The sequence below is a fragment of the Juglans regia genome, chromosome 4 (genome assembly GCF_001411555.2).
Source record: "Juglans regia cultivar Chandler chromosome 4, Walnut 2.0, whole genome shotgun sequence".
Classification (NCBI taxonomy): domain Eukaryota; kingdom Viridiplantae; phylum Streptophyta; class Magnoliopsida; order Fagales; family Juglandaceae; genus Juglans; species Juglans regia.
The window spans coordinates 3868860-3894544 of NC_049904.1; the positions used below are offsets into that span (position 1 = coordinate 3868860).

Below are 25685 nucleotides of genomic sequence, written 5' to 3' on the forward strand. Positions count from 1 at the left end.
TCATCACTTAGATCACCCAACCCATCATCTTCATCACTTCCATCACTAAACACCATACCTTCATCAATCTAGGAACCCATCATTGCCATCATATGTGTCATTATTGCTCAAAGACCAAGCAAGAAGGCTAAGGCATTCGGTTATTACAAGAAGGACCAAGGCGAGGACAACATAGTGTTTAGGAATTAAACCGAGCTCCTTAACACAATGGCTACATTTGAGTTCTTTTGATCACCATTTGCTTCCTGTTATAATGTCAAGTATAACAAAACGCTAGCTAAGACATTAACAAACTAACAAAAGAGTGATGGTGTTAAGTCTTTACTCATTGAGAAAAATTGGATAATAAATTAGAGAAATGATAGTTGCAATCGTAAGTGCGCAATCGCCGCGCAATCACTTTGAAAAAAGTGAATATATAAGGGACCCACATAAAAATAATATTTTTTTAATAGTGAACTCCACTCTTTTTCAAAGCGACTGTATGGCGCTTACGCACTCCACGACTGCATATATCATTACTCAATAAATTATTCCCTCAAAACACAAACAAAGTACTCTTAACGAACCTAAAACCCAACCACATGGCAAATCAGCAAAACAAATTCTTAAATATCAGTTTGACTCTAATAAGTGATTATACAAGAATCATAATTCCAACGGAAATTAAATCACAAGTCAAGCATCTTAGATTGTCTAATGATACTTCAATTTTAAATGGCAAACCATAGGATCAATATTTGTTTCCTTTCCATAGTTAGTCCACAGACAGCACTCTTACATTTGAAGCAAAGTCATTTGGCATGCTTGAACTACAATTGCACGAGGAAACACGAAATAGACTAAAAGGCATGTTTACCACCAACACATCAACCAACCACTCCCAAACACAATTAGCAAATTCACCATAGCCAAGCAATCATGGACAACAAATTTAAAGCTGTTATCACAGGTCAAAAGAACTGACAAAGCCCCGACTCCCTCACCAAAACAATCTCCAGCTTGCCACAGCGCTATAATTTGCAGAAGCCACCATTTACTTTAGGCCACGCTAAAACTCTCTCTGATTAGTACCTGAATAACAATTGTGTATACTAAACCAAAGTTTTTTCAATCAAACCCTTCTGCAGTCCACGAGCTCACACAAGAAGATGATATTGAAAATCACGAACATAGCATATGCATGGTGGAAAAAAACAACCATATACGTAGCATTATCAAGCTGAAAAAAGTGCAAAAACAAGCAAGCAGAGCAGCTTCTCAATTCTAACACCCAGAACAATAAAACTAAACCAACCAAAAACAAAGCCTAGACCTCGCAGAAATTTAAATAGAGTTAAAGCCACAAATCCCATAACACCAACAAATCCCAACAAAAAGTTCGACAAAAAAGATTGAAAAGAACAATCTTCTCATATAAACCTTGGAGAACCAGAATTCAAGTTCCGATGAAGAATTCGAGCACCACCGGTATCCCCACCATCAATCAAGTCCCTCAGCCCCAAGATCCCCACCTGCTCTTCCTTCTCCTCCTCTACCTCCTCCTTCTCCTCCTCCACCTCCTCCTTCTCCTCCTCACCACTACGCGACTTAACCAACAACCTCTCAAAGTAATTTCCATATATATACTCGGGCGTGTATCCGTTCTCTTCGTCAAAGAGCATTATATGCCCATGCCACTCCCATACTCGATAATCCGAACCTGTATCCTCGTGAAACCCGACGCAAATATGGTGCTCGCCGATGGTGACAGCCTGGCCAGAGTTAGGTTTGAGGGAATCAGTATTTCCGCTGAGGATTACCCGGACAATTTCCTTCTCGAGCTTGGATTCTTCTTTGGCGAGCTGGGTCTTGTTGCTACTATCGTCGTCGTTATCGTCGGAGAGATTGGCGGCATCAAAGAGGAGGTCCTCGAGGGACTGGGAGTTGAACGGGTTGGTTGGAGGGCGGATTTGGAGGCGACCCATCAGAGTTTGGAGGAGGAGGTTGTCGAAATTGGTGGTGTTGTTGAACGAGCTCATGGTGTTTGATTCTGGTTCTCCGAGAAACAAAGAAAGAGTACTTGTCGAGGGGTTTTAGGAAGCGCGGGGCTTGTGAAGAAAGAGTGAATCGGTCTTGACTCTTAGCCCCGCAAATTACTGGGTATTCCGAGAAGACAATGATGTACAATTTTTTTATAATTTTTTATATAATTATGTTTTAAAATGAGTATATTTATGTAGAATGACGTTATTTTTATAAATTATTTTATAAAAATATTCTTTATTTAAAATATAGTTATATAAAAGATTATAAAAAGTGTTATATATCTATCATTTTCCTTCAAAAAATTATATTTATCAATTTATTTTCGTGGAATGTTTTCGTGATTCCGTAGCATTTCTCAATACTTAATCTTGATGTTAATGTATTAAGGTCTCGTTCCGAAACACAACATATCTCAAATATTCTCATATATTTTCTTTTTAAACATCATTCAAATACCGATAATGATAGATTTACAATTTTTTTACCACCACTTTACTACTCTTAGTGTATTTGTTTTTTTTTTTTAAGTATTTTTTTAATATCTTTAATCATTAAGAAAAAATTTTAAAAATATACAATTTCACTAATAGTCATTTTCTTAACAATTAAGTAATAAATTTTTTTTTGAAATTAAAATATTAAAAAGAGTAGTAGAAGAGTAATAAGGTTATCATTATTCTTCAAACACAACATAGTTTAATTTTAAATTTTTAACTTTTTCATCTAATTATTACATAATTTTTACAAATTTTCCAACAAAAGATAAAAATCAATACTACTTTTTTAAATTTCAAAACAAAAATAATATTAAGAAATTATATCCTTATGGTATTTTTATTTAATTTTTTCTCACTTCTTTTCTAAAATTCAATAAAAATATTTCAACTTAAATTATTTTACTACTATTTATAAATATAGCAAGATACTATCCAAACCGGCCTAAATGAATGATATATTCATAAATATTAGTATTTTATACAAAATTCATGTAGATTTGAATAGACTTGTTTGAGTTCGTAATTTTTATATTATATATTTATTATATGCATTACTGCATATTAGCTGTATTTTATATATTTAATTGTTATAAACTCATTTCTTTATGATTTATCTTCAATGATATATTTAATTAAAACATATTACTAGTGTAAAAATAATATGTTGGCATGTTCCTCTGGCAAGACTTAGGGATTAACATTATCTCATCTCATATCGTTTCAAAATAGTTTTCTTTACAAATATCAGTTAAATACATATATTTTTTAGTTTCAAATTTTCAAAATTTTCATTTAATAATTACTTAATCAGTTAGTCATTATAATTTTTTTAAATAAAACATAAAAAATAATACAACTTTTTCAAATTCTAAAATAAAAGTTATATTACAAAATTATATTATAACAATATTTTAACTTTATTATATTTTTATTCAACATTTTCTTTCTTATTTTCTAAAATTTAATAAAATATTTTAACTGAAACTATTTCACCACTATTCACAAACTATGTTATTACTATTTAGAAATTTTTCATCTCATCTCATTTATCAAATACTCTCCTTGGTCAAATTGAGTTGTAAATATGCTGAATAGATCTTATATTTCAATTGTAACAAAATATGCAAAGGTTACAAATTTGAAAAAGTCTGCGTAAGGTGTGGGGTGTAGGGGTGTAGGAAGGAAATAATGACTGGTAAGAAGAATATTTATTTTTATAATAGATTTTAGGTACTAACTTACAATTACTCATGGGACAAATAAAACACAGATGAAATGACCAGATATTTTAATTATTTTACTTGTTAATAAAAAACAAAATAATATCTTTTTCAAATAAAAATTAGGAAGATCTTGTCCCTTAGATATTTTTTTAACTAAAAGAGTTTGATAGCATAAATTCAAGGGTCCTACAAAAATCAATGTTGACAAGTTGAGGATCAAAAGACAAGCCATACAAAAAGTAACCTACTCTCTAAACAGCGTACTAATTTTCCCCTCCCCGTTCAACAAAAGTAATTCCCTGGGTACGTATGCCAAGCATCATAAAAAAATAAAAATAAAAACCAAACAATTTAGATGTTGCAGTCTTAGCACACATTTGTGAGGCCAACGTACGCATGCACAGCAGCAAGATATATAGAGGTTCCTTGGATAAAAGAAAAAAACTTATATGACAGCGACTTCCCTGGGTAACAGGATCACATCCCAGAATGTATTACTTTTGCACAAACGACTACCGCCTCAAGCTCTCCACTATGTAGTCCGCATAGAGATTCCTTCACCAGAAAAAAAAAAATGGTTGAAATCAGATTTTGATGTAAACATTCCAGACAGGAATTATTGAAAAGAAAAAAAAAAAAAAAACATTTTACGAGTCCTGGGATGGGCAGAAAATGCTTATATTATTACGGCAAAAGAACAAAAGTCAATGGATTTGCACTTTGGGATGATGGATGTCAGATAGACGTTAGTCCAAAGAATGAATACGAAGTAGAAATACCCATTAAAACAGTTATTGCTATAAATTTCACATCTAGGTCAATTACCCAAAAATCAGTACATCTTCTGGACCGAAAACATTGAAACATTCCCTTCTATCTAAAGATTTATGTTATATACATTACAGTCTCATCTCATTATCATTACATTGTGTTGATGTGATATTGCCTATTAATCTTTTAGATTAGCTCTAATTTTTTAAACTAATAAATCTAATTATTGACTGGTAATGATTACCAACAAAGTAGGATATGAGTATTGATGGGGGCATACCATATAGAAATTTTCTTATCTAAGTTATCATATTATTGGCCAGTTTAATAAGAAGAAACTTCAAAAGACCAAATGAGAGCCAAATCTGAATGGAGGCCCCTACCCCTCCCTTTTCAATGTTGTGTATGTGCGTGCATGCGAGCTAGTAAAGTGAGAGCATTGCTTACATGGAGTACTGAATTGCTTCATTGGCAGCAGAGGCAGGCAGAAAGTCATTAACCGCAACTTCTTTGTTCTCATTTTTCTTGTCTGATTATTTTGTCAAGGAACCGTTAGATATCATTATTTGGGCTTCACAGAATGAAAGGAACATTATAATTTTTATGTTTGCAGATGTTCACAATCAGTGCCTACTAAAAACTGGTACTGGGAAAGACAAAAAGGATACATTCTTCAAAGAAGCGGCGGATCTCAGCCAAACGATGTGGTGGGAGCTCCTTGATATCATTGTAGTGTCGGTACTCGGGATCATCAGCACAAACAGCAATTATCTTGTCATCTTTCTCGCCCTGTGCTAAATAAATTAACACAACATTGAAGGATAACAACCTTTTACTTTTGTCTTGGAATATTTACCTGGTCAATCATAGGCATGAGGCCTATAGCTTTGGCGCGAAGAAAGCATCCAGGAAGAACTGGCTCCTGTCAATGTTTGCCAAGCAGTAACATATCAGATAGGTTGAACATTAAAACCATTATTTTGAAAGCTAGTTGCGACGTTGAGTCCAACAGTTATGTTCAGTTCTATCTACATATGAACAAACAGGCATGAATAATAATACATGTATGTACAGCACAAGTGTCTGAGTTGAGTTTTTCTCTCCGTACAACCAAGATTTCAAAGACGGATGGTGGGTTTTAATGGCGAGATTACGGCTTGTGTTGAGTTTTAGGTGAGATTATTGTGGTTATGGGATCCCCAAAACATTTAGTGATAGAATCAAAAGTGTTTGCATTGTCAAAGGATGGAAGCTCCATGTTTATCACTGAGAGGAGCTGGAAGGTAGTGAAAGATATGAGGCTGGCAATGTCCACAGTGCACTGGTTCTCCAAAACATTGGAGGGCTGTCTGAAGGGTGTAAAAAAGGACTTTTACACCCCGTCAAGGGAGGGGAACTGAAGCTTCATTGTGCAGAGGTGTTCTAATGCCCGCAGTCACTACATGGCTTTAGTGGAGTACGGTGGTGGTGGTAGATGTAGCTTTATATTCATACCAGAAGAGAGGGAGGGTTAGGGATGGTGGAGGCGCTGTAGGAGTTTGCAGAAGAGGGAGGAAATAGGAGTCGTAACAGGTGGGGTATTTTCGAGGCCGTTGGTGGCGGTGAATCAACAGCAAGCTCGATCATACAGGGCCTTGGTGCAGTCCCGTGAGCGGAACAAGGGTGGAGAAATGGGTGTTATGGCAGCTCAGAGAGGAGACACCATAAGACACAACAATGGCTATAGAATCGGAAATTTTTCTTATATAGCTGGTACAAGTACTCAATGGAAAGGAGGTGGTGGCAGGCTCCATGTTGGTCTAGCAGAGGATGGCGTGCACAGAACACTTCTGGACGTGACATCACATTTGATGGCACTGCAGGAGAAATTGGACTCCTTAATATGATGCATTGAGGGAAATTATGAAATGGGCCTAGGCTTGGAGGCAAATGGTCCTAATCAGTCAAGTAATCGGATGGGCTTGGAGGCAAGTGGCTTCTAAGGGACGTTGAAAGCTGACGGGTAGATGAAGGCTGGGCAAAGAATGGGCCGCTCCTTTGGGCCTCAGCCCATGGGGCAAAACAGAGGCAAGGAAAATATCGGGATCCAAATATGTGGAGAAGCAAAGGGGGGTGGTGATGCAAGGCCTTCCACCGGTGGAAACCAAGCAACCTCGCCGAAGAAGGCTTCGACAGACTTATGCCTGATCGAGGAACCCTCGACGGAGACCCGATGGTGAAGTCAACGACAGCTAAACCAAAAATGGTTTCCGACGTTCCCTTACCACCGAGCGTCAGATCTACAACATAGCATGGACAGACAACGCTGATGAAGGGTTTTTAGGTGGCACCTATTGTGAAAAATGATGACAGACAAAGTAAAAGCAAACACAAGCAAATCAATCACACGACACAAAATTAACGTGATTCGACAACGTGCCAGTACATATTTATAGTGTCACATGACAGAAACCCTAATTTTCACTTTTTTGCGTTATTCGTTCAAATGGAGTGTCGAGTGCACCTTGAACACTCTGTTAGACATTCGCACAAGCGACCTGTTAGAGAAACTTGAGCGAACTCTCTACCTGAGCTTTGCTTGAGCCCAAGCCTCTTGGAAAATCAGACAAAAAACATAACACATCCTTGTGGGGTTGAGTCATCAAATCGGGTCGACACACCAACAAACCAGGCTCTACAAACCCAACAACAAAGGGTTTTCAACAGGAGGATGGGGCCCGAGTGCTATGTACAGAAGCTGGGAGTGATGGGCGTGTCGATGTAGGGCCCTCATAGGTGCCTACATAAGGCTTCTTGGAGTGGGAAATGCACTATTTGGAGCTGTCAAAAGACTTCCTCGCCTTTGTTATGATCATTTCCCTATTTTGCTGGATTGTGGTGGTATTTAAGGAGGCACTTGGTATTTTAAATTTAAAAATATGTGGCTAAAAATATAAGGTTTTGTCGAGAGGGTCAAGCAATGATGGTCCTCATACCAGATTCACAGCTCCCCAAATTTCATTTTTGTGGGCAAACTGAAAGTTTTGAAAAAAGATTTAAAGCTTTGGAATGCTCAATCCTTTGGTAATATAGGCAAACATAAGAAGTCCATGTTGGTAGAGCTATAAGAGGTAGAGACAGTACAGGAGGGTCGGGTTCTTTCTACGAAAGAATTCTCTTGAAAGACTAAATTAATTTTAGAATTAGTGAGGGTTACCTTATTGGAGGAGATCTCTTGGCGGTAAAAATCTTGAGCATTGCAATTGAAAGAAGATCAAAGCACGGAATTTTTTCATAGAGTGGCCAATTCCCATAGGAGAACTAATACCATTAAGATGCTAAACATAAATGGTGCTGTTTGCATGGAGGCTCCTATGATTCAAGAGCATATTGCTGGTTTCTTAGAACATTTGCTTACTCAACAGGTGGGGTGGAAGCCCAAGCTTGATGGACTAGCCTTTGAGTCCATCGAGCAACATGTCTCTTGGCTGGAGAGGCCCTTTGAGGAGACGAAGGTTCATGGTGTGGTGAGGATTAGGGGTGTAAATTTTCAATCCGGACCGAAATTTTGTTTGGTCGGTTTCGGTCCTCAATTTGTGGAACCGAATGGGTTTCGGTCCCGTTCCAAGGTCTGTGATTTTTGGACTGGACTAGACCAAAACCGACCGAACAATATATATTTTTTATATATAATATATTATTTTATATAGTAATTGTATAAATTAATTATATAATTTTCATCTAATCTATTATCATTAACCATATAAAATGTTAAATAATATATGCTATCAATTAATAATATATTATAAATTATATGATAATTTATGTCATTATATGTGGATACATCATACATACTCTACTATTTACACTTAATTAAAGTAATTAGGTAATTTTTTTAAGATACCTAAGTAGCAAGCAAGAATTAATAATATATACTATCAATTAATAATATATCATAAATCATATGATAATTTATGTCATCATATGTAGATACATTATACATTCATATATACTCTACTATCTACACTTAATTCTTTTTCAAGTTTTTTTTTCTATTTTTTGTATATAAAATATTTTAGGCTAAAAATGGGATAAAAAAAATTTTTTCACCCATGAGGTGTTGAACATTGGACGTTGAAGGGAGTGATACCCCAAGACCAAGGCCTTCACCACTTGGGTCAACCCCTTGGGGTTTCAAAACGGGATCAAATGTTAGGACTTGGGTTGAAATCTAACTAGAAATGTTAGTTGAGTCGAAAAATATAAAATTGCCCATTTGGTGTTGGGTTGGACCAAACAGACCGATACTTAATGGCCCAGTCCCATTCATAAGGAAATTTGGTCCAGTCCGAGGTGGGAAAAGGGTGGACCAAAGTGGTCCAGTTTGGTCCCAAAAACACCCTATGGACCAATCGGACCGGACCGAATTCACCCTTAGTGAGGATGGTCAAAGACAGCCCCTGGTCCAGACGGATTTTCTATGAGATTCTTTCAATTATGTTTGGATGTGGTAAAGGAAGACTTAATGAAGGTGTTTCAAGAATTTTTTTTTGATTGGAAAATTTAAGAAAAGCCTCAATGCCACTTTTATTGTGCTTATTCCCAAGAAGATTAAGGCATTGAAGGTGAAAGACTATCGGCCCATTAGTCTCGTGAATATGGTTTCCTCTCTTCCCATTAATTACCTTGGTCTTCCTTTGGGGGCCGCCTTAAGGGCTATATATATCTGAAAGTAGTTGAGAAGATTGAACGTAGATTGGCAGGTTGGAAAAGATTCTACTTGTCAAAAGGTGGCAAAATCACCTTAATCAAGAGCCCCCTGTCAAATTTACCTACTTTCTATCTTTATTCCCAATTCCAACGAGATAGAAAGTAGATGATTGGAGTGGTTTAGGAGATGAATTCAAGTTCCATCTAGTTAAGTGGGATAAGGTATGCTCCCTAATCTCTTCTGGTGGGTTGGGTATTAGAAACATGAAGGTTTTCAATTGGGTCATTCTTGAAAAATGGTTGTGGCGATACAATAAGGAATCGAAAGTTTTATGGAAGTCGATGATTGACTACAAGTATGGAAGAATGTGGGGGAGATGGAGCACTATGGAGGGTACAAGGGGAGTATGGAGTGGGAGTTTGGAGGCACATTAGACAAGGGTGAGGGGGTTTTTGCTCGTCACACTAGACTTGTGCTAGGAGATGGCTCAAGAATAAAATTTTAGTACAACTTATGGTGTGGAGATAACGCCCTCAAGGACTCATTTCCTTTAGTCTTCAGGAGAAATCTAGTGACCTAGTCCAATGGAATGTGAGCTTTGCTAGGGCGGCCCAAGATTGAGAGGTTGATAGCTTCAAAGATTTCTTTAGACTCTTGTACTCCATAAAACCGAGCCCTCAAAGATCTAACACGTTGTGGTGGGTACCCGCAGGTAAAGGTATATTCTCAGTTCACTCTTTCTATAAATCTCTCACAATCGTCAAACAATCACTTTCCATGGAGAAGGATTTGAAAAAATAAGGCACCTCCTAAAGCAGTATTCTTTGCTTGGACAGCTTCTCTGGGTAAGATTTTGACGATGGATAACTTACAAAAGCGCAGGGTGATTATGGTGGACTGGAGCTGTATGTGCAAAAGCAATGATGAGACTGTGGATCATCTTCTACTACATTGTAAGGTTGCTAGAGCATTATGGGAAGATATATTCAGACAATTAGAGCTAGCCTGGGTTATGCCTGCCTATAGTGGTTGAGCTTTTGGCCAGTTGGACAAATCTAGGCATTATTCCCAATGTTTTGAATACCGTACCGGATGCTGTACCGGTCAAGGCACTGGAACGAAATATTTCGGTACCGGTACCGTTTCAGGGATAGCGTTTTGGGATAACATTTCGGAATAGTCGATATATAAATAAATTATATTTCAAAATTATATTTCAAAATAATAGTCTATATAAATAAATTATATATAAATACATATATATATAAATTATAAATAGTCTAGTCTGAATTGAGGGTTAAAAAATAAACTTGTAGTTTGAAAAAATGAAAAAAAAAAACACCGGCCGAAATTTAGGCCGGTACGGCCGGTATTTTGGCCGGTACGAAAAATTTCGGCCGTACCGGCCGGTACGGAACGAAATTCAAAACCTTAATTATTCCACAAATCACAGCTATGTAGAAGATGGTACCTATTTGTATTCTATTGTGCGTATGGCAGGAGGATAATGACCGGACGTTTGAGGACAAGGAAATCTCATTAGAGGAGCTTAGATATTCTTTGTTAGAACTTTGTTTTTATGGGCCAAAGCAGTTGATTTCAATGGCCTTGATTTTCATAATTTTCTTGTTTCTATTTCTTCTTCCTAGATAGGTGTTACCTCCTGTATACCATCTTGTGTACTTAAGCTATGCCTATTCTTATTAATATAATTGTTTACTTATAAAAAAAAAATATATGTATGTACATGCACCTAATAGAACAGACATTGATGATAGCTACTCTAATGGTTGTGAGTTCTGGTAAATTTTCAATGCATCGAACATACAAAATTGTGAGAGGAGACTTGGTGCTTTCAAGTATATACATATGATTGCCGCAAACATGAAAGTATAAAAAGAGAGAAATTTTGACAATCATTACAGATTTGTGCACACCTGCATGATAACCAAGACATCCATGGGATCATTGTCCTCACAAAGAGTACGAGGAATGAAGCCATAGTTGTGTGGGTACACAACTGATGAGTAGAGCACACGGTCGACCTGAACATTTATATACCATTTAGAAAGCAATTTATATATGTGGAGAAGATGACAAAAAGGCATAGCACACTCCATTACCTTAATCAATCCAGTTTTCTTGTCAAGTTCATATTTCACCTTGCCCCCTTTCCCTATTTCAATTACCTGCATCAATTGGCCATCAACAAGAACAATGGTCAATCCAAAATTTTGAATGCATAATTTTTTCCCTTATTCTTCCCAAATAATAATGATTCTAACTGTTGCAAGCTATATCTGCTGCTGATAAAGTAACATAAAAGTACATATTCAAAGAAATTCTAAGATAGTAGTATGTTTTGGAGTAGATACTAAAAGTAAACCCCAAGAGGTTGGCCCAAGTAGTGAAGGCCTTGGTCTTGGGGTATCACTCCCTTCAAGGTCCAAGGTTCAACACTCCCTGCAAACAATCTTTTGGGGCCACACCTCCTGGTGAAAGCCAGTGATTTAACAAGTTCTGTGTATGGAAACTTCCGAGGGTGTAGTGCACGGGACTGGAGTTTACTCCGCATGGGTAGGTCCGAAAGGCCCTGCCTTGGAGAGGTTCTCCGACATAAATAAAAAATAAAAAATAAAAGTATGTGAACCAGTTTAGTGTATATCAGAAAGCTAATTATAAAGATTTATGTTGAGCAGCAGCACACAAAAATGTGGCAGATAAATCAAGATGTGTCTTTATATGGCCTCGTTTATTTTCAGAGATAAGATGAGTTGAGATTAAAATTAAAAATTGAATGAAATATTGTTAGAATATATTTTTTTAATGTTATTATTTTTTATTTAAAAAAATTTAATTGTTTATTTTATTGTGTGATAATTTGAAAAAATTGTAATGATGAAATGAGATGAGACGAGTTGAGAGGAGTTGTGAAAACAAACGAGGCCTTAGATTTACAAACCATACATGAATGTAACAGTGGAGAAATCAGCTCACAAGGCAGAAAAAAGATGTGGGAACCACGTCGAACATCAGCCTGTTGCATTGGTGGCAGAAAATTTGTGGCTGAAGTAGCTCCAGGGTTCAGTATTTTCATTTCCGTGTGCACTTCAGTACTAAAGGCTAAAAGAAATCCTCATTGAGTTGGTAAAAGTATGTGGTACTAAAATTTAAGATTGAAACCATTAAAATCAAGCAACCTAAATATGATGCATATGCTTTCTCCTTCCCTATTTTTGTTTAAATCTCAACTTTCCCACAGAACCTACACACATATCATTAGTTTAGGATAGGAAGTTCTGTTCCAAACAAGAAAGAACATAGAGGATTTCTAAACTTAGAAAAAGCCGCAAGCCCCCTTTGGTCACAATTTAGTTCCTTCACAGACCTGGGATAATTTTAATATGAAGTCTCTTTGATACGAATTTATCAGATCTACCATTCCAACTAGTTTGTCCAATAGCTATGTGTTCACTAAATGGTCATCATAATTTAACATTTACACACTCTGCGGGAATCAGTTTTCAAGCGAGCACAAACCATAAGAAATTGTACAACAATTCAACAAAGAAAGATGGAACAGATGACAAGAAAGGTGGAGTATCCTTACACAGTTGAACACATTTGGAGCTCCAGGTCCTATTTGAAATGGAAAGAAGGTTACATAATAGGTTTACCATAATGATTGAATAGAAAATAACAATCAAGCATTAACTTCACATGGTTTACTACAACATTGCATACCTATCTCGAGATCATGCCAAGGGTGTGCAGCAGCAGATCTCCTGGTCATGGATGAAAGTATCCTCTCGTTAAGAGGTGTATGTGGGGCACGATGAGCATCGGAAGTTTTGTTTGTGGTTTCAATTGGTGGAACCATAGCTGCAAGCTAAAATGAATGCAGGAATATTTCAAAACACAGCTACTTCGATAGAAAGCCAATAATGTTTCTTCTAGCATTTTACTTTCAAGCTACATCATCGAAGTATTCATAGCACGAGACATAGGACATAATAGCGTCAGGAGGCCCTAAAGCATTTGGTGTGAATAACTGAAGCAACATGAAAACAATAATTGTCAAATATAGTGATGATAGAAGATTTTCAGTCCAATTCCAGATGTGGTACTGATTAACTATAAATGGGCTAATTTATCAACCTTTTATATGTTTTGAAATGCATTTAATAGAACAAAAGAACTGAGTTCTAGAGCCCAGGCGGGATACTTAATGCCTTAGCATAGCAATGCAGGGGCTGATCCGCATGGCAAACATTTCGTTTAAAGAAGTTGACAGATACTGATTTATCTCAATCATTCCAATTCAATCCAAAAGATATAGATTCATAGAGTGCCATATATGGTTCATACAGATGTATTACATCGCATGACGCCTTAAGCATCTTTCCTCCCTAATTCCAAAACGTATTTGTCTTCTCAACCATAACATTACAAGAAACTGAAAAATATAAGAGGATGGCAACTAACATTCAAGAAGAAACGACAAAATATTAAAATAAAAGTGAAAAATAATATTTTAAACAAATCTTGTACACGGATAGGCACAAACATGATAGAATCGATTCAGATTTGAGATTTGAACAAATTTTGGCATTGTCAGCCCGCTCTACGCGTTATTTTCTGTCAAGTCGCTTATCTAACCTTTCAGACCATAATTAATCGGTATAAAGAACAGATAGCACGGAAATAACATGAAAATGCCCAAAGTTTGTGGATCCAAACCACTCTTGAGGTGAACTTCTAACAACGTGACTAACCACTGATTCACCGACAAAGATATAAAATGACAAGGAAAACAAGTGAAGGAAAAGTGTATCCAGTTTCACCTAAAACGCAGAACAATTGCATTTTGAAACCTATAATGAAAAAATGGACCGTGCAAAACATAAACGACAAAACAGCCATAGATCTGCCAAAGTAGAATCCACAATACATACGGAAAACAACCCCAAAGACTTCAACAGACTTTCATTCAACAATCACAAAGACATAAAAATGAATACCGCTCAACATCAACATCCGCGACACTTACCAAAAGAAGTCAAAATCAATTTAGAAGATCAACGGCAACAAATGAGAACGGCGGAACAAGCGGATCCACGAGAACAAACAAAATCAAAAGCTCAAAACAAGTCACAACAGAGAAACCTGGAAAAGTATCATGTACGATTCGGTAAAAATAAAAAGCCTGAGAAGTACCTGTTCTGGTTCAAGCTCCGGATCCAGCTCTAGTTCCAAAATGATGTCAAAAGGGATGGAACGGAGGAATGAAAGAGAAGATGAAGACGCTGGAAAGAGGGAAGCCAAGGCGCAGCACGACGTGTTCCCGCTCTCTTAAAGACGGAAAAAAGTCTCTCCGTTTCGTTTTTTTTTTTTTTTTGGGCGAAAAATACGTACGTTTCCATACAGAGAAATGCAATCCGTGTATTCTGCACTACGTGGCTCCAGCTATTTTGCCAGCCGGTGGCTGAGTACCGTCGAATTTCTCTCTTAATTTATGTGATTGATGAATTTAATTTTAGAAAATATTTTGACTAAAAAAAGAATTTACCAAAAAAGTTTATAAAAAATATGTTTTAACATAATATGTCCTATATAAAGTTATTTATATTATAAATAGAATAATACTAAATGTATTTATAGAGAGTGCAAATCTCAGGTACTCTCTTCAAAAGAAAGTGAGATTTATTATTAAAAAATTAATTTTTTTATAAAAATTTCATATTTATTTATTTTTAAATAGAATATGCAATATTTACAATAAAATTATAAATATTATTTTTCCTATAAATTAAATTTAAAATAAAATTATACGAATTTATAAATTTATTTTTATAAAATATTCTCTTTAAATTAAGGATTATTTAGACTTAAAAATGAGATGAGATAGTTTTAAAATAAAGATAAAAATTTAAAAAAATATTATTTTTTAATATTATTATTATTTTAAAATTTTAAAAAAATTAAATTATTATTATATTTTATATAAAAATTTAAAAAAATTATAATAATAAAATAAAATACTCTCTAAATTTAAACTAGATGTAAACCAACTCTTCTTCCATAGTTAATAACTTTTTGAGAAAAGTGAGTGACAAGGTGACGTTTGTTTGAGGGAAAGATCGGGATGGGAAGAGCTTCTAAATTCCTTCCTAACGGTCGTACGGTTGTAGTTTGTCCACCGCGTTATCATAAAAGACTGGGACGGTAGGTCCGTAGGAGTAACACTTGCCGTTTATATTGGGGTTTCGAGATATTTCACATGAATTGCATTTATATGGGCGGGGATGAGATGTGATTGGGTGCACCCTTATCTTGTGGGGGTTTCAACTGGCCAGTCTAGTTTTTATGTGTAGGAGAAGTGGTAGGTCCACACAAAAATTATATATATAAAATATTTATATGTTGATATGATTTAATATAATTCCTCAAATTTATTTTATAATAAAAAAATTTATAATCCAATGGATTTAATTATAACACATCGGCAAATTCTATTAGGTAAGATTTATGTGTAATCATATATTTTTAAAAGATAAATTATTTGTACAAGTCTTAAATAGATAAATCTTTATAAAAAAGTGAATCACATCTTAAAAAAATATAAAAAACTATTTTTTATTAGTAAAATAAATTTTTTACAAAAAAAATTATATAAAATTTTTCTATTTAAAACCTATAATTGTAACTAACATTACTTTTTTAAAAAGTTGAAATACTATTTTGAATTAAAAATCCATTTCAACTCATCTCAACTTATTTCATCTCATCATTACAACTTTCTCAAATTTTCACATAAAATATAATAAACAATTCAACTTTTTTAAATTTCAAAACAACTTTTCTAAATTCTCACACAAAATATAATAAATAATTTAATTTTTATTCTATTATTCACAAACCATCTCAATTCATATCTAAATTCAAACCGCAACTTTCCATATAATCTTATAGGAAGCATAAACAATTTAAAAATCATGATATCTCAGCATTCAAATCATGTTAATGACCTATCAGATGATTATTATCTGGGATTAGGAGCCAATTAGACTATTTTATTTTCTTTTTGAGAGGGTGTTATTAATTAAATATTCAAAACTTGACGAATCTTTTAGGCTTAGTTTGTTTTCAGGAAATATCTCATCTCATCTCATCTCATATCATATCATTATTACAAATTTTTTAAATCTTTATATAAAATAAAATAAATAATTCAATTTTTTCAAATCTTAAAATAAAAATAATATTAAAAAATATATTTTAATAATATTTTATTTAATTTTTTAATTTTAATCTCATCTCAACTATGTGAAAATCATGACTTAGGTTGTGTTTGGATGTTGAAGTGAGTTGAGTTGAGTTGAGTTGAGATGATAAAATATTGTTAGAATATTATTTTTTAATATTATTATTATTTTGGGATTTGAAAAAATTGAATTGTTTATTATATTTTATGTTGAAATTTAAAAAAATTATAATGATGAGTTGAGATGAGTTAAGATGATTTTTGAAACCAAACGAAGCCTTAGTCTTCGGGCTTTCATTCCCCAATAGATAGAGAGAAATAGGAATAACCGAACCAGGTCAATTTTGGTGGCAAAGTCACGACTTTCACATGGCATGGGTGCAAAGACATTTGTCATGCCGAAGTGGTGCGGAATGGGGAGGAGCATATATATATATATATATATATATATATATATATATATATAATATAATATAATATAATGCTTGTGATGTTAAGCGGAAAGGCAGGCTCAACATTAGAAGAAGCGGCTCAGAAAACACATGGGCTCGACTAGGTCAAAGATTCCTTAAAGATGTTATTTGAATTTTAATGCTAAATATCAAGTCTCATGTAATTATTTAAAAAAAAATATTCTATTTGTAAGGGTATTTTTCTAACTTCACAAGCCTATGGGGCCTCTGCCCGATATCCGGCACTAGGATTGAAGCTTACCCATAAAGCAAGGCACCAACAAGGAAAAGTAATCAAGTGGCTGATAGGACGGACATGTCTGATATCGCTCGGCTACGTTCTGATCATGAGAACTTGTATAGGGCAAAACGGGAAAGATGGAGAACCATCAATCCTCTGACATGGGAAAATCAACAGACCACTAAGGATAAAGCAAATCAGAGAACCATGTCTCATTAATAGCACCACTACTTGAGCTACGCGCCACATTAATGATATCATCGCAGAGCCACGCCGCATTAAAGAATTTTGATAAAATGAACAGTACGAAGGATACGGACCCCATAGGGGCAGACACAATCTGTCTCCTTCCCCGACCCCCGATATAAATAACAACTCTCAGGTACAAGTAATTCTCTCTAATCCCTAGACTCCCTTACTTATTTACAAACTTCTAAGAGATCTTACTGACTTTGACATCAAAGACTTCCCGACCCCAATGCCACCCTTTCCAAGTTGCTTTCCTTTCTATTTTCGCATGTCCAAGTTCTGAAAACCTGAGTTGCTGGAACATAACCTAAAGGCGTACGAAATACGACGTTAACAGTGGTGACACCTACGAGATTGTTATAGATCATGTGTGTACATTTGTATGCCTGCGACAACCCATTCCAGACAACTCAGAAGCCTACCAATAGTGATGATGAAATGGAAGCTAACCAACGAGAGAACTAGACTGCTAGGATCGAAGGGGACACCACGGAAGAAATGTGGGAGCACACCCAGGATGGGATGCCTCCGAGTGGCGAGGTAAGCGCGGTTTGTCTTATGGTGGATGACTGCACCTTGCCACCACCTCTTGTCTGTGCACCAACTAAAGGTGAGGTCCAAGATGAGCAGAGACTCAGAAAGGTGGAACCAAATGAGCAATTGAAATCCATTCCCCTAAACTCGGATAGACCAAAAGCCATGGCAAGGATCGGCAACGAAATGACATCAGAGGTATTTGCTTGGAGCCATGAGGACACCCCCGGAATAGCCCCCGAGATCATACAGCACAACCATAGCGTAGACCTAAAGGCCAAATGAGTGAGGCAGAAATGCCGAAGTGTCAGTGCAGAGAAGAACGTCGCCATAGCTGAGGAAGTGGACCGCCTGTTAGCATCTGGATTCATACTTGAAGCCCACTATCCGGAATGGATGTCCAACGTGATGCTCGTAAAAAAGCCAAACAGCAAATGGAGAATGTGCGTCGGCTTCACCGACTTCAACAAGGCCTGCCCGAGAAATAGTTTCTTGTTTCCCCGCATAGATCTGATCGTCGACTCCACTGCAGGCCATCGTATGCTTAGATTCATATATGCTTATTCTGGGTATAACCAGATTCGCATGAACCCGAAGGACGAGGAGAAGACCTCCTTCATCACCGACCGAGGCTTGTATTGTTACACGGCAATGCATTTTGGGTTAAAGAACGCGGGCACCACTTACCAGCAACTGGTCAACCGTATGTTCAAAAATCAAGTACGAATAAACGTGGAGGTCTACGTGGACAACCTGTTGGTTAAGAGTGGGACTCCAGAACAACACTTGAACGATTTGAGGGAGACTTTCATGATACTGAGGAAGTACCATATGAAGTTGAACCCGGCAAAATGCGCATTCGGTGTCAGACCGGGGAAGTACTTGGGATTCATGGTGTCAGAATTCGGAATCAAAGCCAACCCCGAGAAGGTAGAGGCCATCCTCAACATGGCCCCACCTCAAAGTATAAACGAGGTGCAAAGGCTAGCCGGGCGAGTGGCAGCTCTCAACAGGTTTGTGTCGAGATCCACCAACAAGTGCATGTCTTTCTTCAAGATTCTGTGAAAGGTACAGGTATGGGACAGCGAGGGCGACCTGGCTTTCGAGGCTCTCAAGAAGTACCTCACGAGCCCTACGCTCCTCAGCCAACCCGGTGTGGGGAGACGCTGACCCTATACCTGGCAGTCTCTCCCCAGGCAGTCTCTTTAGAATTAGTGCGCAAAGAGGATGGAGTCCAAAGACCGGTCTACTACACCAGCCGAGCATATCTTGGGGCCGAAGCTAGATACCCCTGCATAGAGCAACTGGCTTTTGCGTTGGTAGTAACCACGCGCAAGCTGTGTCCGTACTTCCAAACTCACCCAATAAGAGTCCTCAAAATAACCCCTTGAAAAAGATCCTACAACGACCAGATGCCTTAGGCCGGCTCATGAACTGGGCAATAGAGCTGAGGGAACTTGACATCAACTATGCACCTCGGAACACCATTAAGGGGCAAGTGCTGGCAGACTTCGTTGCTGAGTTTACTGGTTTCTCGGCAGGGAGTGATCATGCACCTCCCGTGGCCTTGGCAAGTTTTCATAGATAGCTCATCTTGCCGAGCTGAAGGGGGAGTAAGGGTGCATATCGTTACATCCGAGGGAGAGGAGTACAATTACGCCATCAAGTTGGCGTTCAAAACCACATACAACGAAGCGAAATATGAAGCACTGCTTTTGGGACTAGCCGTAGCTAGGTCTCTGGATGCCTCCGAAATTGAAGTACGGGCCGACTCTTAGGTGGTGGTCAATCAAGTGCGATGTGAGTTTGTTGTAAAGAGCGAAAAAATAAAAACATACTTGGCACTAGTAAGCTGAGCGCCCCCATTTCAAGTACTTCCAAATTCAGTAGGTGTCGAGGGCAGACAATCGGAAAAAGAATAAGCTGGCGCGTGCGGTGTCCAGACAAGAAGACTTTCCCCTGCCAAAGCATACGGTAATCCAAACAGTTGAAGTACCCGCCGTAGGGATCGGGGTAATGGAGATACGGCCCGGAGCCCCAGATTGGGTGGAGGACATACTCAAGTACTTGGATACCAATAAGGTGCTCGAGGACAGCACGAGGCTAGAAAGATCAGAAATTGAGCAGCACGCTACTCTCTGATCAAGGAAATTCTATACCGGAGGGGCGACTCGACGCCTCTCTTGAGGTTCATCTCCCCTGAAGAAGTGCACTACATGTTAACAGAAATACATGAAGGGATCTACGGTAGTCACTCGGGAGGAAAGGCGCTAGCCGAAAAGGTACTGAGGGTGGGGTATTACTGGCCCCAGGCCCTACGAGATGCCGAGGAGTATGCACGGAAATGCCGGAAGTGCCAAGAATATGCTAAGGTTCCCCACTGCTCGCTAGAAGAATTGACGTCAATCACCTCACCTTGGTCTCTCGCGCAGTGGAGAATTGACCTGGTCGGACCACTCCCTCTGATAAGGGAGGAGTAAAGTTTGTAGTGGTAAATGTGAACTACTTCACCAAATGGGTCGAGGCCGAGGCCCTAGCAACCATCACGACGAACAACATCACGCGATTCCTATGGAAGATGGTGGTTTGCAGGTTTGGCATCCCGCGCACTATCATTTTGGACAATAGGAGACAATTTGATTCTGATCACTACCATAATTGGTGTCAGAAATTGGAGATTGAGTTTTGCTACTAGTCCCTGGGACACCCCCAGTCTAACGGGCAAGTGGAGGCAACAAACAAAACATTGATGGGAATGCTCAAGAAGCAACTTGACGACAGAAATGGGACATGAGCATAAGAATTTCCTGCTGTCTTGTGGGCCTACCAGGTCACAGTGAAAATGCCAACGAGGGAAACTCCTTTCACCCTCACTCACGGCCACAAGACGATGTTGGCAGTAGAGATCGAAATCCCCACCTACAAAGCTCAGCACTTCGAACAAGAATCCAATGATAGGCGGTTGGAGGAACAACTTAATTTGTTGGAAGAAGTCAAACTAGAGGTAGAGATAAGAACTGCGACCAACAAAAGAAGGGCCAAGCGATGCTTCAACAAGCGGGTAAGCCCGAGAACATTCAAGGTCGAAGATCTCGTACTCAAAGAGACAAGAACAACAATGCAGGACAATGGACAGCTAAGCCCCCGATGGGAAGGCCCCTACGTGGTCACCGCTACAAATCGCCCGGGCTCCTACCGGCTCCGAGACTCCTAAGGAAAAGAGCTGCCACATCCTTGTAAAGCTAAACATCTATGGAAATTCTATTGCTAAGACTAGTTTAATTATTGTGAATTCATGTTTTCATACACACGCTACAAATCCTAATAAAAGAAGCATTGTATTTAAGGCCTCGTTTGTTTTTAGAAAACATCTCATCTCATCTCATCTAATCATTACAACTTTCTCAACTTCTAATACAAAAGAAAATAAACAATTCAACTTTTTCAAATCTCAAAACAAAAATAATATTAAAAAACATATTCTAACAATACTTTATTCAACTTTTTAACTTTAATCTCAACTCATCTCATCTTATCTCATCTCATTTCTGAAAACAAATGAGCCTTAAAGTTAAGTTTCAAGGACATAACTAAATCTCATCAACGTAATCTCCATCAGCAAAATCTCCATCAGCAATTTACCTCCTGCGAGGTGAAAGAGACAAGTGTAATCTCTAAGGCTACTCTATCCCTCTTGCAGAGCAGTGCAGGTTGGCCCTCGGCCACCTGAAGATAAAAACTTACATTTCCCATGACTGTCGACAGGCAGGAGCGAGTCCAGTTACAGACTACCTGAACAACGTACCTCCAACGTGGCCAAAAGGGTGGAGTAAGCCAAAGGCTACTTTATCCCTCCTTCAATGGAGAGCAGGTCCAGTCCCGAGGTTGCCCGAAAAACTTACCCTGACCTTCGCCACGATGAAGAGTGGGATCAACACCAACCTGACCCAAACTTACCATTTCCTATGATGTCAATGGGCAGAAGCGGGTCCAGTTCCAAACTGCTCGAACAACCTATCTCCCTACGAAGGATGATAGGTGAGCAGGAGGCCCAACCTCCTTGTTCAGGAAAGAAGGACCAACTCCCCTAGCGGCCCGAAAAACTTACCCCTACCCCCATCACGGTGAAGGAGCGGACCAGCCACATCACTGTCTGAATTACCTCCCTGCGGGATATTAGAGGGAAAGGTAGGCCAAAAGGTTGCCTTATCCCTCCTGCAGTGGAGTGCGGGTCAGTCCTTAGCTACCTGAAGGGAAAAGACTTACCTTCCTCGTAAGCGTCAACAGGCAAGAGAGGGTTCAGTAACAGACTGTCAAACAACTTACCTCCGCAGACCTAGGAAACAGGTCGAGCCGTTGGCTCGACCTGTTTCCCTATGGAGGAGTACGGCCTACCTCCTCGTAGACCAAGGAGACAGGTCGAGCCAAAGGCAACCTTACCTCCCCGTGGCAGAGAGAGAGAGAGACTGCCCCACGACTACCCAAATAACTTACCCCGACCTCCACTACGACGAAGTGTGGGATCAGCACCAGCCTGACCCAAACTTACTCTTCCCTACAATGTCAACGGGCGGAAGCAAGTCTAGTAGCAAACTACCCGAACAACCTACCTCCTATGGGAAACAAAGGGACGGGTTGAGTCAAAGGCCACCTTGTACCTCCCGCGAAGGAGAGCAGGTCTAGCCCCAAGGTTGCCCGAATACTTACCCCAACCCCCATCGTGGTGAAGGAGTGCACCAGCCACATCATTTTCTGAATTACTCCTCGGGGGACAAATAGGCGGTTTGGCATGAGACTTTCCGACCTCTCCCCGACGGAGTGCGGGCCGAGTCCATTGACCGCCTGAATACAGCATTGAAGAACGCAAACATTAGCAACATGAAAAAAAGCAACGAGCACATTGCGACATAGGCCAAAAGGCCCAAGTTTGCGAAATTAACTCCTACCTTTAAAGATAAAATTATGATAGCATCCTTATTTTCCAACCAAAGATTAAATACAAAATGCTAACGGAAGGGAGCAGATCCAATTCCAAACTACTCGGACAACCTACCTCCCCACGGACCAAGGAGACGGGTCGAGCCAAAGGCCGCCTTGTCTCCTCGTGATGGAGAGCGGGATCAACCCCATGGCTACCCAAAGAATTTATCTCGGCCATCATTGAGGCGAAAAGCAGTCCGGTCTATTCATATCCAACTTTGCAACCACAGTGCTGCTGGAGAGGGGCATAGAGGTGGGTTAGCGAAACACTACCCAGCCTCTCGTCGGAGGAGGCAACTTGAGTCTCCCTAGTGTAGCTTAACCCGTAGGGGGATTTCCATTCCCCCCAAGCCTACGGCAGTTGACGAAGGCCAACAAACACTGACGACACTTCTCTTCTTCTCTTTGAGTGACATGCCAAAATAAAGCACAACAATGCAAAAAGTAAGAATGAAGGAACTAGGCGAGGTAAAGCGCATCCAAAAGACCGACGTTAATGACGCCAACACCACTACCCGAGCTACACGCCACATTAATGACGTCGTCGCAGAGTCACGCCGCATTATCTGTCCCTTTCCAGATCTCCGGTATAAATAACAACTCCCAGGTCCGAGTAACTCTTTCTGATCCCTAAACTCTCTTACTTATTTACAAAATTTCAAGAGACTTTTCTAACTTTAGCATTGGAGACTCCCCGGCCCTAAGGTCACCCTTTCCAGTTGCCTTCTTCTCTATTTTCGCATACCCAAGTTTTGAAGAACTGAGTTGCTAGGATCCTACCCAAAGGTGTATAAAACACGACGTTAACACCATTATTAAAAATATAGTTTTTTTATGTGAATTCCATATTTACTTAGAAGTGTATTAGATTTGTATATTCTAAAACTGTAAATATCATTTTTCTATAACATAATATATATTTGAGATTGCGATATATAATATAACTTTTAATTATAGAGTTTTTAACTACATGACATTGTTAGTCCTGTGAGGAAGTGGCATACAGTTTATGATAATTTTATGCATCTATGGAGGGATCTATTTCAAAATTTGGAAGCTCAACAAGCTGGACCAAATTGTTGCAGTGATGTATAAATTTTGGATCAGAAGGAACATATGGGTGTTTGATAAAAAATTCCAAACTCCAGCTACACTCTATCAGTCTGCATTGGATGATATTGCTATTTATAAGGAGGTTGTCCAGGTTCAAAATGAACAAAACACTGGGAATGGAGTCTAGATGCAAACAGTTGGAAGAACCTTATGGAAACTAGCTAAGGAACCTTTCTTTAAGCCTAATTTTGATGCTGCTTTTGTATCTGATGACAGCTTTATGGGAATTGGTATTGTTCTAAGAGATTGTAGAGATGATGCAAAGGTGGTATTAGCTGCTCCTAGACGATATGTTAACTCCATGTTCCAGGCAAAATGTTATGCATTGCTTCGTGGCTTGCAGTTGTGCCATGAATTAGGATTTCATCATGTGATTTTTGAAGGAGATGTTAAACAGGTGATTGATAACATACATGGTGCAAACTTAGATTGTTCATGGAATGGTCAAATGGTTGAGGACATTCAGTTCATTTTATCAAGGCACGTGGGATGGAAGTTAGAGTTTACAAAGAGAGAAGGCAATAAGGCAGCTCATGCTGCTGCACAGTTGCAAAACAGCTAAGTTCTGAATCAGTCTGGGTTGAGCGAGGACCTAGTGAGGTTATGCCTGCTATTTTGAGTGACAAAGTTTGTATGGCTCATTGATGATTAATGAATTCTTACTATTTAAAAAAAAAATTACAGGACTTTGTTAAAAATCTCTACTATTGAAAGATAAGCATACACCTAAAATGTTTTTAAAGATATTATGATAATTAGCATTTTGCACGTACGTGTTTTTCAACGTAACCTTCAATTTAGAGCTTTTATATAAAGTGAGTTTTCACTTTATTTTTAGATGTTTAAAGTATTTTTTATCAAAATTATCAAGAAAAATATCATTTATGTTCCTCTTATATGTGGCATCAAATAATTGTTAAACAAACGAAACATAACAAATATTTTTTCAACTATTTCATTTTGCATAATGAAATAATGAATAGTACTATTTTTTCTTTAAAAGAACTTATAATTTATTAAATATTATTTAGAAAAAAAAAAAGAGCCTAAGGCCTAGGCACTACAACAAATAAGGTCTTTTAGAACGAAAATTTTCGTCCCAAAAGACTAGCATTTTGTCCCAAAATAAATTTTGGGATGAAAAAAAACTGTCCCAAGTTTGTCCCTATAAAACTGTCCACAAAAGGTATTTTGGGACGAAATTAAGGTAAACCGTTCGAACTGAATTTTTTTTTTTTGGGATGAATTAAATTCATCTCGAAAATCCGTTCGAACGTCGGAAATAACATTCGAACAATGAGGAATGGTTCGAACGGATATTTTATGACTGGTCGATCAATACCAGTATGTTCGACCAAATACACATAAAGAAACATTCGAACAAAAAAATTGATGATCGAACGCAAATTGTGAATTGTATGTTCGAATGTGTTCGAACGACGCGCAATTTTTTTACCGTTCGAACTCTAAATTTCGATGTTCGAACGGTTGTGTCCGATTTATATATGTTCGAACGTTTGATGAGAGTTCGAACGGTTATTATTTTCTTGGACAATACTTAAAACTAAATAGATATTTATATTTCAAAAATATATTACAAATTGTTCAATATAAATAATACTAATCTAATAAGTCAGAACTAA

The 25685-nt window shown here is 38.0% G+C and overlaps 2 protein-coding genes across 3 annotated transcripts; both read right to left on the reverse strand.

Annotated features, from left to right (window-relative positions):
- Window positions 1-1180: 1180 nt before the first annotated feature.
- LOC109006776 lies at window positions 1181-2144 on the reverse strand. The gene has a single exon (XM_035689035.1). The coding sequence runs from the start codon at window positions 2019-2021 to the stop codon at window positions 1413-1415; it is 609 nt and encodes a 202-aa protein (XP_035544928.1). The 5' UTR covers window positions 2022-2144; the 3' UTR covers window positions 1181-1412.
- A 1748-nt stretch (window positions 2145-3892) lies between these two features.
- Window positions 3893-14623, reverse strand: LOC109006774 (soluble inorganic pyrophosphatase 4-like). Of its 2 annotated transcripts, none has more exons than XM_018986156.2 (9): window positions 14427-14623; window positions 12954-13098; window positions 12820-12848; window positions 11333-11398; window positions 11147-11254; window positions 5376-5441; window positions 5188-5308; window positions 4967-5048; window positions 3893-4303 (listed from the first exon to the last, which is right to left on the reverse strand). In XM_018986156.2, the coding sequence occupies exons 2-9, from the start codon at window positions 13087-13089 to the stop codon at window positions 4261-4263; spliced, it is 651 nt and encodes a 216-aa protein (XP_018841701.1). In that variant the 5' UTR covers window positions 13090-13098; window positions 14427-14623; the 3' UTR covers window positions 3893-4260. The 2 variants fall into 2 exon arrangements, with proteins under 2 accessions (XP_018841701.1, XP_018841702.1); XM_018986157.2 differs by having other exon boundaries at window positions 12954-13091; window positions 14427-14600.
- Window positions 14624-25685: the final 11062 nt, after the last annotated feature.

Bases quoted from the DNA above. Each gene is read 5' to 3' on its own strand.
- LOC109006776 (XM_035689035.1), bottom strand. From the start codon at position 2,021: ATGAGCTCGTTCAACAACACCACCAATTTCGACAACCTCCTCCTCCAA.
- LOC109006774 (XM_018986156.2), bottom strand. From the start codon at position 13,089: ATGGTTCCACCAATTGAAACCACAAACAAAACTTCCGATGCTCATCGT. The intron at 11,255-11,332 runs GTAATGGAGTGT...ATAAATGTTCAG, and splicing joins AGAAAACTGGATTGATTAAG to GTCGACCGTGTGCTCTACTC. The intron at 5,442-11,146 runs GTGTGCACAAAT...AAACATTGACAG, and splicing joins ATGTCTTGGTTATCATGCAG to GAGCCAGTTCTTCCTGGATG.